This window comes from Haliotis cracherodii, unplaced genomic scaffold, assembly GCF_022045235.1.
Source record: "Haliotis cracherodii isolate W230 unplaced genomic scaffold, xgHalCrac1.p SCAF_9, whole genome shotgun sequence".
In the NCBI taxonomy this organism is placed as follows: Eukaryota; Metazoa; Mollusca; class Gastropoda; order Lepetellida; family Haliotidae; genus Haliotis; species Haliotis cracherodii.
Genome location: NW_027266343.1, coordinates 18,094,301 through 18,108,213, shown reverse-complemented (window position 1 = coordinate 18,108,213; position 13,913 = coordinate 18,094,301). Strand labels below are relative to the sequence as shown.

The window sequence follows — 13,913 nt, the reverse complement described above, 5'->3', positions numbered from 1 at the left end:
GAGTGAGTATGGTTTTATGCCACTTTTAGCTATATTCCAGCTATATCACAGCAGGGGCACCAGAAATGAGCTTCACACATTGTACCCATGCGGAGAATCGAACCCGGACCCTAGATGTGACGACTGAAGGCATTAACCGCTAGGCTTCCCCACCACCCCTTTGAGTGAATGAGTGAATTTGGTTTTACACTGCTTTTAGCAATTTCCCAGCAATGTCAGTGAGGGACACCAGAAATGGGCTTCCCACTTTGTATCAAAGTGGGGAATTAAACCCAGGCAATCCACATTACGAGCAAATGCTACCACCACTTGGCTACCTGAGAAGATTTGTGAAGTCTTGTGAAATGTCACAGATACTGCAATTGTAGCCACAAGTCAGAAACCAGAATCTAGTTTAGATTCTACTTGTTTATCTTATCAGTTTATAGTCCAGATACTAAGAACAAAATATTATGAAAATAATGCCAAAATACAAGTTCAGGCTCGTAGACTTAAGTTTTGGGTGCACAGACTGTAACTACTACACTTGCTTTTTCACATCTCCTGCTCCCTAGAATACACCTCCTCCTTCTTTGAGAAAACAGATATGCTGGAAATGTTTACTTTAGAAGACGTATCATGTCCCAAGCACATCTGACATTATGGTCAGTGTTTGAAGGGAGACAACTCCAAATGGACTATAAATGTATAACAAACAGACTGTTGTGAAGATGTCATAAAATCCAATTGATAGTAACCTGGTGTTACTGTATTCGACGTAAAAAGCGCCCAGGACGCTCTCAAAATTAGAAACAGGGGGCTCTTATTAGAATATTATTTTAGTGAAAAAGTTAAAAGATAAATTTCGTGGTTTATGCTGACAGCCTGAAATGTACGACAGAAATATTTTTCCAGAATTTAATTGCCCATAATTAAGTGTGCATATAACACAGGGCGTATTATACACGAATATATAAGTCTTGTGTACATTGATCAATCGGAAGGAGTGCTAATTATGATTGTTCACTGGCCAATATATTAGCAAATATCGCCGTGGGCGCTTATTACGTCGAATACGGTATATAACACAGAAATTATCTTCTTAACCCCTTGGCCTCATGATAAAAACATTATAGAACAAGAGCCATCAGAAATTGATAAATCCCTGCGGTCCCAATAACAGCAAAAGGCACCACTTCAGTGATTGTAGGTTGTAGCAGTATCACGAGGGGTACATATGGGGTGCGTTGCAAAGCGCCAATCGCTTGTAAGCGATGTACAGCGATTCGCCTCACAACAGTGCGCTAACTTTCAGCCGCTTGCAAGCGAAACAATCGCTGGCTGAGGTCGCTTCGTTCTCAAACCAAAATGGCGGCTTGCTTTGACAGCGGAACAAGGAATTATTGATTGGATCAACGAGGAAATGAGCAAAGGCAGCCAACACCCCCATCATCCTCAGTCTGCTCCACATCTTCAAAGTAGTCATAAATTTGATCAGCTCGTCATCGAGCCTCTTCTATTATGATCTTCATAACGCCAAGGCAATAAAGCGGTAGTTGCGCCGCCATTTTGGAAGAGTGCGCAAACGCTTCCAACTGTTGCAGACACCAGGATGAGCGATTAATTTGCTTTCTCTTAGCGATTCGTGGCTTGCAACGCGCCCCTGGTTTCATGCATCCGGCCCATGGTACAAAACCTAACGAGGGACCCATAAAACCACATGTACCCCGAGGGATGCTGCTACAACGAATTCATCTTACCGACACCATCGTCACATGTTCTAATATGACATTGAAAGAAACAAAAACAAATTTGAAATTGATAGAAAACTGCTGTTTGATTGTGCTGAGGTTAACTTGTGATATGTAATGTGACTTTCATTGACTCACAAAGAAAGGCTTGCAGCTTTTTGCTTTGATGTTGTGAATAAGGGATTAATTCTCCCTGTCAGAATCCATGTCCAGCCTGTCTTGTTCGTTGCTGGATACAAGGGATTTATTCTTCCGCTGAGAATTTTGTTTCCCTCCAAGTCGGGATACAGGGTATTTTATCAATATCATGTGGACTAATAAGATCTCATCCTTCTGACATGGAGGTATGATAAAGTATTTTATCAAGACCATGTATACCTGTAACCGCTACAATTAAAGGCCTGGGGTCCTCTGAACCCCTTAATACAAGTAACCCAGGTATATCGCTGAAGAACCAATGACAACTCCACAGTAAAAGTCACATGGTGTCAGATATCTTCAGCAACACTTCATAGAACCAATTGCTGCGATGAGAATTGGCACTAGTCCTACAGTCCTTGCCAAACTGCCTACTAGTTAAGGTATGATAGGGACAAGTAGAAATTTGCCATTTTTAAGGGGTTTGCTATTTATTATCATTATAAGGACTAGAGGACCAAAAATGTTAGTTTCTATCACTGCCAAAAAAATTCTGATCTGTTTTCAATGACAAACAAGAACTTTTCAAGAAACAAAAAAATTCTGTTTATCAGTATACCACAAAGGTATTACAATATGTATTGTTTCAAATACACTAACCCTCTAATGTATAAGACTGTTTGTTCGTTTGCTGTTTAAAGCTGCAGTCAGCAATATTCCAGCTATATGATGGTGGTCTGTAATCCAGTCAGACAATCCAGTGATTGACGTCATGAGCATCAATCTATGCAATTAGGATACGATGACATGCATCAACCAAGTCTCCTGATTATATTAGTCGGCTCTTAGACCAATTCTAACCTGGATTTTCACAGGTGGAATAAGACTGTTTCAATGAGCTTCCTTCATGAACATGAAATGTGGGTCATCAGTTTCACCCAGGGTTATCATTCTGTGTATTACCAGTGGTAGAAACTAACATCTTTAATCCACAAGTCCTTATAATTTGATAACACCTAGCAAAACCCTTAAAAATGGCAAATTTCTAATAGTCCTTATGATACCTTACTTATTCTGTGTCTTAGTCACTATCAGTGTTTTAAAAGGCCACCTGCAGTTTTAACTCCATGGTAGAATGACTTTCAAATAACTAAATAACTAACTATCTAACTAAATAAATAACATATATTTTTATTTTGACCGACCATGTGTGGAAAAACTAGACAAAATGCATGAAACAAAAAATTAAAAAAGTATGTCAGTACGTCACCCAATGGAGGGTGTTGCACAAAAGATACTATCAATAATAGTGCTGTTACTACTGCTATAATAACAAATTGGAATAGATCGTTTCCCATTTTCATTTTTATCCAAATAGTTGAAACATGACCATTTTCCCTCAAACATATGACTTATCAAAACTATGGATGGGGTTACTGAAACAAAAATCTGATGTCCCAGTGTTAGTTCTTAATCCAAAAGTTCTCGCTCCAACCCTGATTTGGACATAGAAGAGTTCTGTAATACCTGAGAGAACTTGACCTTGGCTGCTGACTTCTTCAGTAGCGTGGACGTCTTTGCCTGCATCGTCTCCAGCTGCTGCTTGTTCAGTTGCAGATTGCGGGACTTCTTCAGCCTGGTGTTAGCGCTGTCTGCCTCCTGGGAGCTGGGACTCTCATCACCAGCAGCCTCATCGGTAAGTCTTCGCTTTCTCTGTCGCTTCTCTGAGTCAATCTTCCTTTGATTCTGAGACAACAGACAAAATTCTTACAGAGTGATACTCCTTTCTCACTCAGAAGGTGAGGTTGATGAAATTGGGGTGTAATGTTGTGTTCAAGAATATTGGACTTACATAGCAACGTGCGTGTGTGCGCTTTAACTAGTCTGGACTATTGTTGATTTTATAGTGCTAGTGAGATACCATGCCACAGTTTGACATGAATATCCAACTCAGACACAGTACACTGACTCCAAGCCGACCAGTCCTTGTTTTAGTCCCTTAATGCCGAGCACAATACAGGGTAACAACAAGTACCATCATTTAACGTCTTTTGGTAGAGGCAGCCGGGGATCGAACTCCCTACATTCAGCACTCTGGGCAGATGCTTTACTACTAGACCACAGCGGCGGTTACTCACTCAGAATCTGGCTTATTACCACCTGAGCTCACATAACTAAAACACATAGATAATAGTGCGCGAGTATGGGTTTTCTCCGTTTTTTGCAAAATTCAAGCAATATAACTGCGGGGGACATTGATTACAAATAATTGGGAACTCATAGTCATGCATTTGATAAAGGTTCAGAACACTGACCCAAAATAGGAACTCATCGAAGGATCTCATCCTCAGTTAACCAGGGTACAATATCTCCACTTTATGAATAAATACCCTGGACCCATTCATTGCAATAGCATTATTTTGAATAGCACGAGTCTAAGAATCATCAAATAACTCTCATGAGTGAGAGATATTCTAGGCTAGGTAAGAGATAAGAGAGATGAAGATGGCGACATATATCGTACTGAGTTTGAACAGAGACATTGTGAGGATAACATTCTGGTTAAAGTTTTGAACAGCTGGAATCTACAGGCTTGGATTGTCCTATGATTACAATCCACGGAATTCTACTCACCCTAGTGCTAGGTGGTTCCCTCTCATCATCATCCCCAGCATCTCTGCTTCCTCCCATCACCTCATCAGGCGAGCTGTCTCCAGGATCATCTTTGTATGCTTCCGCCTCTACTTCTGCAGAGGCTTTCCTTCTGGATGTCCTCTTCAAAGATAAACCTATACCATCCTCGTCTGCAAAGGATGTACTTGGTTCAGGAGACTTGTTAAGAATTGGAGATTTCTTTCCTTCTCTCCTTGATGAGCTTGGGATGTCCAAATCTAATAAATCTTCATCTGACGTGCTTCTTCTACTTTGAGATGTTGAATATTGTTTTGGAGACCTTGCTTTGTCAGCATTAGTTGACTGGGCTCTATATTCCCTGGATTGAAGGAGAACCATCTGTTGGGAAATAAATCAAACACAAGTCAACCATGCAAAGTCCTTATTTATAATTACCATATGTATAACTACCATATGTATAACAACTATATGTATTACTACTATATGTATAACTACCACATGTATAACTACCATATGTATAACTACCATATGTATAACTACCATATGTATAACTACCACATATATAACTACTACAGTGATCGCTCGCTATAACGCTACCAATGGGGTCCAAATAATTGGTGGGCGTTGTAGACGTTGAGCCGTTTAACCGAGGCCGAGGCGCTCGCTCGGAAAATCTCAAATCATCAATATGTGTTTATCTCACGTCACATCAAAATAGTATATATTTTTATGGACCTAGATCTACCTGTTATATCATTCATTTATTAAATCTGTCACATTTCACAATGTCTGAAATACGTATTCCATTTCAATTTATCATTTTTAATCGATAAATTAAAAAATTATTCACTATTTCCCGCGATGTTATTGAAAATAAAATTCTCAGACACACATTTCGACAACGGGTCCACATCAAAGAGCAAAATAAAGACGTTTTAAACAAATCTTTAAATATATTATACAAAGTGATAAATAAAATCAACAAAAATATATCTAAAAGTAATCAAACTTACATCTAAGTTATTATTTCCATCGTTTCGTGCAATCGCGTGTAATGTAAGTCAAATGACATCTCGGCTTTCGTCGCCTTGAATTCTCGGCTCGGAAACAATGTTTAATGCAAAAATATATGCATGAAAAATCTTTGTCACAGCTCGTAACCTAGCACGATACATTCGCGAAGTTCCATATTTTTAATATATATCGTGATTTCCTGCTAAAAACGTTCAGATTAACACGATTTAACAAAAAATCTTTCGCCAACTTCTGAAATTTATCAAACACGAGCTTGGTATCACAGCTATAATTTGATTGGCTGCCTGAGGTCACGTGCTCAAAATTGACCAATCACGAAACTTGTAGTAGATTTCGGCAAGAAAGCGTCATTAGAAACAAATTTTAATCCAATGAAATCGCTTGCTATAACTACGGAAAAAACCAGGCGATGTTACGAAAGCGCAATTACGAAATGAATGACCGCCGTGTTGTGACAGCAACTACATGTGTGTGACAGTGTCGCCTCAAATTGGATTGCCCACTAATTAAGAATATAAACTTCGCTTGTGGTTCTCTTTTATTGCATGCATGCGCTTCTAAGATCAAAGGTCGATAGTGTGAAAAGTTAACTAGTTGAACAATCGTATTTCCGGGACTTGCCGCGGATGTTTTCAAACAGATTATTAGAACTCCATTCAGCGATAAACGGTTGATTATGCAATGAGAAGCGTTATGTGCAAATGAACAACGAACAACAATACAATTATGTCTGTGTAAAACTATCAGTAATAAAAGTGTACATAAATTTTGGGAGCCATGCGTTACCGCGCGTAGTAACCGAAGTAGCGCTTTATCGAAGAGCGCAATAGCGAGCGATCACTGTATATGTATTACTACTATATGTATAACTACCACATGTATTACTACTATATGTATAACTACTATATGTATAACTACCACATGTATAACTACCACATGTATAACTACCATATGTATAACTACTATATGTATAACTACTATATGTATAACTACCATATGTATAACTCCTATATGTATAACTACCACATGTATAACTACTATATGTATAACTACCATATGTATAACTACTATATGTATAACTACTATATGTATAAGTACCACATGTATAACTACCACATGTATAACTACCATATGTATAACTACTATATGTATAACTACTATATGTATAACTACCATATGTATAACTCCTATATGTATAACTACCACATGTATAACTACTATATGTATAACTACCATATGTATAACTACTATATGTATAACTACTATATGTATAAGTACCACATGTATAACTACTATATGTATAACTACCATATGTATAACTACTATATGTATAACTACCATATGTATGTATACTACATGTATTACTACTATATGTATTACTACTATATGTATAACTATGTATACTATATGTATAACTACCATATGTATAACTCCTATATGTATAACTACTATATGTATAACTACCATATGTATAACTACCATATGTATAACTACTATATGTATAACTACCATATGTATAACTCCTATATGTATAACTACCATATGTATAACTACTATATGTATAACTACCATATGTATGTATACTACATGTATTACTACTATATGTATTACTACTATATGTATAACTACTATATGTATAACTACTATATGTATAACTACTATATGTATTACTACTATATGTATAACTACTATATGTATAACTATGTATGCTATATGTATAACTACCACATGTATAACTACCATATGTATAACTACCATATGTATAACTACCACATGCATAACTACCATATGTATAACAACCATATGTATAACTACCATATGTATAACTACCACATGTATAACTACCATATGTATAACTACCATATGTATAACTACCACATGTATAACTACCATATGTATAACTTCCACATGTATAACTACCATATGTATAACAACAATGAAAACATGAATGGGAAAATTATTCAAATTTTGGACTTTTTACTGACATTTGCTCCCAACATTTTAGGTCAAATATCAACCTTTAGAGCAGGTCTTGAATTACGGGAGATACAAGCATCTTGAAGCTCTTCTCAATACACTTGAATGTTGTTTATAAAGTATTAAGCAAACAAGTAAATTGAACATTTTACACTTAATTGTATATTTATATATTCATCCTATCTCACACTATGCATTTCTTCCTTTTTCTTTCAATCCTAATGTGGAAACATGTTTGAACAACGTTACCAGCTTCCAACAACCAATCATCCAAACACATTCCAGATTCCATACCCTGATGGATGGGTATGTGTCTTAAAGGTCTAGACTGACCATGTGGTCGCCTGGCCGGATGATTGTTTGAAGAAGCACAATGGATATCATGTGAAAATGCAGTGGACGATATCATGTGAAAATGCAGTGGACCTTCTCCGGAACTAGACAATCACTACTGGCTGACCTGAACGGTGCGGGAGGGCAGTTGTCACAGCCTGCAGGAGTTTCTGGAGACGAAGTACTAGTGAGGTCACGATGGTCTCAGAAGGCAGTCAGGGGCAGGGTAGACAGAGGGACTTCTGTAGTAGTTGCCGAAACAGGCAATTTAGGAACTGAAGATGAGACAGTGACGTAGATCTACAAGGAGAACGGCAATCTGCTTGAGTGTCCATCGGTGATGAGGTTTGATGTGAAGAAGAGGGTCAAGGACTATTCCCTGTGGCGAAGGTGATCCCCGGAAAAAGCCGGAAGTCCGGTTGCAGAGGGTTTGAGTCGTAGGAGTAGGAACAATCCCAACGATTCAGGTAACTTGCAGAAGGGGAGCTATACCAAGTCGACTATCGATCAGCCAAATCAGTATAGGAGTCATCCTCTGAAAGATGGTCATCGTCATGTCAATCAGGAGAGATCTGTGACAAATCTGTAACTCCAATGCAATCTAGATCCGTAGAGTATCAATCCCAAGAATGTTGATCACAAAAGTATTGAACCCGAGGAGAGTGGCAATCCTCAGATCAGGATTGTCAATTCTTCGATGAGCGATTTGAATGTTGATTCCGGGAAGTGCGATTCTGCATTAAAGCACAGTGATCCTTTTCTGAAGCGTGAGATTGATCTTGGCTCTGACAATTCTTAGAAGTAGAGGATGAACTGGCACGATCGTTCCAGGGCGACATAAAAAACCTGCGCTAGTGATGTGGAAGAGACCTTGTCCTGCAACTAATCGTTCAGCATTGTGAATGCTGGAACATTGCATGGAATAACGGAGGACGATAGGTGACTGGTCAGGGAGCACTAGGAAGGACGACGGTCGAGTCTTTGAATTTATGTGGGACATGCTGTCTTTAGAGAGAACCATGCAGACGTCTGAGGCTGGTCCGATGTAGGCTCGGACACGGGCACGCTGGTGACAGCCGGGTTGTCCGATGTGGCAGGAACATCATCGGTAAGGAAACTGTCCAAGACACCGTCATCTTCAACTGACAAGGCCGGGATGGTAAGACACTGGAGGAGGCTTCACGACAGAACTGGGTGGAGCTTGGTGTCCTGTTTTGACTTCTTAGTAGAGGAAGGCTCATGCTCCGTGTCCCGCTGTCAACTCCCGATTATGGCAATTGTGTAGGCACAACTTAAAGGCTTGCGCATTAAGTTCAGTGGCAATGCAGATGGCCCAGGCATTAGACATGTTTAGTACCCATCGTCAAATGAAATAGTGTTGTAAATTATGCAATGAATGTGGAGGTAGCTTACGCAAAGTAACCCAAAAACGTATACTCGATAACCCAATACACGTCTCCACTGGGTGGCGATGAGAAAGAGAATGGGGTGGCTAGCGGTGTAACGATATGGCGATACAATATTGTATCCCGATGCACAGCCCACGATACGATGCATCAATTTTGAAAGTATGTATCGCGAACATACAATATTTTCATAACACAGTTTTACTTACGTATTTTCTTGAGTATAGTGCACACTTTTTCTCTCCAAAAAACAGCTGTGTAGAAGGGGGTGTGCATTATACAAAAGTTAATGAGTTTCGATGTTTTTTCCTCCATGGAAAGACATTACCGTGAGCACGTAACACCGGAAATACCATGTCAACAAGTCCATCCTGAAGTACGCAAATTATTCATGTAATTACACTGTCTGGCTATAAAAAGTGTTCTTTGTAAATCTGGACTTATGTTTGTAACTTATTTCATTAATTTTATTCAAAATTCCTTTTGATATTGTTTTAATTAATGTAATTATATCGTGTGTGAAGCGATCGGAAGATCGCACAACTTACCGTTTTCAACAGCAACCACGGTCAGATTACTGCTATTGACGCCTTGAAACGAACTTTAGTTGACAGAAAATGGATAAACATATCATAAATGCTATACTTTGATTCGTTAAAAGTCATATTTGTTTTTGTTGGACAATTCTATGTCCACGTAATTCTCACGATCATGCTATCACGTGCACGGGAGCCTTGACGGTGACTGGTCAGACTTTTGCCGATCCTTGCATTAAAATCCTGTAAAGTTATATCATTGGATGTGTCTTGACCGAATCACCGGTAGATTCCAAGAAAACGTGTGTACAGCTGATTGCTGTGTCTGGCTTAGTTTACGAGAAAATACACAAGGTAATCTTAATCCCTGGATATAAAACAATGCCTAGCTGAACAAAAAATACAATTTAAATGGTAAATCAACATGTCTGGTGATTTTTTATCTCAAATTTTGAATTTGTACTGAAGAAGTTTCTCATCACCCGTTCGTTTGATGGACTTCGCTGGGGTACGGTGTAATTTTTTTCTGCACATAATATTCAAATGTCTTTTTTCCCAAAATATTGAACCTGCTAGAGAGGGGTGCGCACTATACTCTAGAAAATACGGTACTTTTAAACATGAAATACGTTTAACAGTTTCAAAGCCAGTTTGTTGTTTCAGTAAAACATAGTGTATTGCTGACAATTTGCTATAACAGTAAATAAACACTTTATATCTTCTTCAAGATATTGTACTTGTCACATCTTTTAGAGCGCAGAAAGACATCAACTTGGCTAAGCTTGTACCAGTAAACACTGTATCGTATCGCGACCCCTGTATGGTTACACCTCTAGGGGTGGCAAGGGTAGTCAGGGGATCAGATCATGCAAAGTCACAACCCATGGGGTTACACTGCGAGACCCATTTGTGTGGGTGGGGACCATAGTGATGTTGGGATGTGTTCGGGTGATTTGTTTTTTGAAACTGGAAACTTTGTTCAAGCACGTTTCCACATAAGGCCCAAAAGAAAAAGGAAGAAATGCATACTGTGAGAAAGGACAAGCTTAAAAATTACATTTCCACATGTGTCCTTTTAACAAGATTTCTTTATGAAAAATAATTCACAAGCAAAGTTCTATTTTATGTTGCTTATGTACAAACATACATGAACTTCCTTTTAAAAAATGTATAGCAACACTGTGCCAAATTACCCAATGTAACCTATTCCCTTATATCTGTACGTCTTTAGGAGTCTGTACAGATCTTATACAATCAATATCATACATATCATAATCTACTGCAGTGAATAATACACAGAAGTGCAGTTCGCTTAATGTAACTTGGACATGCATCGCTGTTGTGAGCTTATGCACCCAACCATGAATGGAAGCAAATACAATACGGCACTGTTGCTTTCCTTTACATGTTTGTTTGTTGCCTAATGCCACACTCAGCAATATTCCAGCTGTACAACTGTGGTCTGTAAATATTCAAGTATGGACCAGATAATCCAGTGACTGACATCATGAGCATCGATCTACACAAATGGGATACAATGACATGCATTAAATAAGTCAGCGAGTCTGACCACCCGATCCTGTTAGTAACCTCTTACGACAAGCATTACATGTAGTCAACAGTATTTCTGCAAAATATTGAAATATTGAAATATTGAGGAGAAGAGCATGATGCAAGTTGCACTCATTTTGAAAACATAACGTGCGGGCTCTGTGTTCAATATTAGTAACATATTATTAAGTGAATAGACAGATTTACTATCTTTGAAAAAACACATTACATAAAATCATTGGGAAAGGACTTTGAACAATAGCATGTACGAGACAGTTGTGTTTCACCTAAACTGTAACTATTTCACTAAAAGTGGTGGCGGGTGCATTACACAATCAGATGACAGTCAGATGTTGGGAATTTGAAACAAGAAACTCCATTTTGACAGCCACTATCGATGAAACATTTTTAGCAGTTGTTTATGGGGATGGTCATATAAATAAATTAGCCTTGACAGATACTTTTCTTACGGCCCTCCTATGGCGTTCCTCTTAAATCTGCTACAATTGAAACCAGACAAATAGAATCATTTAAAAAGAAAAAGAAACTCGTAACTAGAACATTTGCTTGGTCCACAGTCTCATTTCATATGGGCAAATCCTTTGTTCACCTAGAAAGCAGGATGGAAATTAGCCAAGAATGTCTTCTAGCCTGAATAGTCATAACAGCAATACCACCCAAAAATGTTTGAAATTCTTCTTGCCCTTAGGATATCTCTAGCATTACAAGGCTGTTCCGGGCTTGCAAGCTATTGCTAATTTCATCCATGAAATTGCTATAGTTCACAGTCATATTAACTGCTCACCTTATCAAAACATGTGCAAGACTTTCATCCCTGGTTGAGTACATTCAATGGTGTAGCAACACACGTACAGTAAAACAGTACTCTACATTGTCACATGATCACTGAATAGAGCAGAAATCCAGTGCAAGTCAAGCTTTGGAAAATTACTTCTTTAATGGAACATCAATTACAAAGATGTTGGGTTGGTACTTACAGCCAGTTCAATAACTTCCTGTCGGGGCATTCCTGCATCCACTGGAATGCCGAAATCTAAATGAGAAACGATCAAGTCAAAAAAGTAAATACCATGATATACCTTACACAATAGCTTCATCAAGTAATGTTAGATATAAGCAAAAGATCTGCTACTTACTACCCACATGAGCTTTCTTTGTTTTCTGCACAAAAATAATTGTTAGGACTGTTAAGACAGATAGAGTGAGTGAGTGAGTGAGTGAGTGAGTGAGTGAGTGAGTGAGTGAGTGAGTGAGTGAGTGAGTGAGTGAGTGAGTGAGTGAGTGAGTTGAGTGAGTGGATCCAGGGCCCAAAATACCACTGCCCAACCCCTTGTCGATTCACTTTATGTATTCAGCAAGCTATCTCTTCAATGACTATGTACCATGGTCCAGTGACTTATGAAACAACAACTACCGTATTCGTCGTAATAAGCACCCCGCTCTAATAAGCGCCCATGGCGATATTTGCTAATTTATTGGCTAGTGAACAATCCCAATTAGCACCCTTTCCAATTGATCAATGTACACAAGACTTATTTATTCGTGTATAATACACACTCGTGTGTTACATGCACCCTTAACTATGGGCAATTAAATTCTCGAAAATATATCTATCGTGTATAATACACACAGATTCTTCTTTTATATCATTTCAGGCTGTCAGCATAAACCACAAAATTTACAATCTTTCAACTCTGTTTTTTTTCTCACCAAAATTATATTCTAATGAGAGCCCCCTATTTCTAATTTTGAGAGCGCCCTGGGCGCTTATTACGTCGAATAGGGTATATGTCATGGGTGAAATACTAAAATCTAAGAGGGTAGAAAAGAGTGTGGGGAAATATCCCAAGCCTACGTTCTTCAAGCTACAGTAAACTATGTTTATAACGAACACGCTTAAAATGCTTTGGTTTGTTTGTCATTTTACGCCGCACTCAGCAATATTCCAGCTATATGACGGCGGTTTGTAAATAATCGAGTCTGGACCAGACAATCCAGTGCTTGATATCATGAGCATTGATCCATTTTTTGCTGTGTATATGCTTATAATGAACTACCGTTATAACAAACTAAAAGTGGTGGTCCCTTTGAGTTCTTAATAACCATAGTTTACAATATTTTGTGGTTACACCTGCCTACAATCGACAACTTTAGCCACTAGTCAGAAGACTGAGACAAGTAACATTTCTTCCTGCCGAGCAGGAACAGCTAGTCATTGTCCACACATAAACTATCTGCAGAAATGATACAAAAGGGACAAAATCGATCAAGTAGGTGCAAAAGTTCCTGGCAGAGTGTCTGACAGAAATCTCAGTCAGTTGCCATACATACTTAGTTAATTTTAATAAGTATTACAAATCTTTAACTAAACTCATACTCCATTCCATCTTATTCATGGTTTGTGAAAACTTATAGTGTGCCAATCATAGATTTAAGTCGCATTGGCGACCAACAGGATCACTACTTGTAGAGCTGCTTTTGAATTAAGAGCAGGCAAAGACATACTGGTTTCCCTGCTCCAATAAGCATCTATTGAACAGCTGTTAGACAAA

General features: G+C 38.4%; 1 protein-coding gene across 1 annotated transcript in view; it reads right to left on the bottom strand.

Moving 5' to 3' along the window:
• Positions 1 to 13,913, bottom strand: part of LOC139452881 (apoptotic chromatin condensation inducer in the nucleus-like) — a 39,028-nt gene that overhangs the window by 20,421 nt on the left and 4,694 nt on the right. Inside the window, exons 4-6 of the mRNA XM_071234518.1 lie at positions 12,339 to 12,394; positions 4,503 to 4,880; positions 3,396 to 3,614 (exon numbers count right to left, since the gene is read on the bottom strand). Of these exons, the coding sequence (XP_071090619.1) occupies positions 3,396 to 3,614; positions 4,503 to 4,880; positions 12,339 to 12,394 (653 nt within the window). The remainder of the gene's footprint in view (positions 1 to 3,395; positions 3,615 to 4,502; positions 4,881 to 12,338; positions 12,395 to 13,913) is intronic.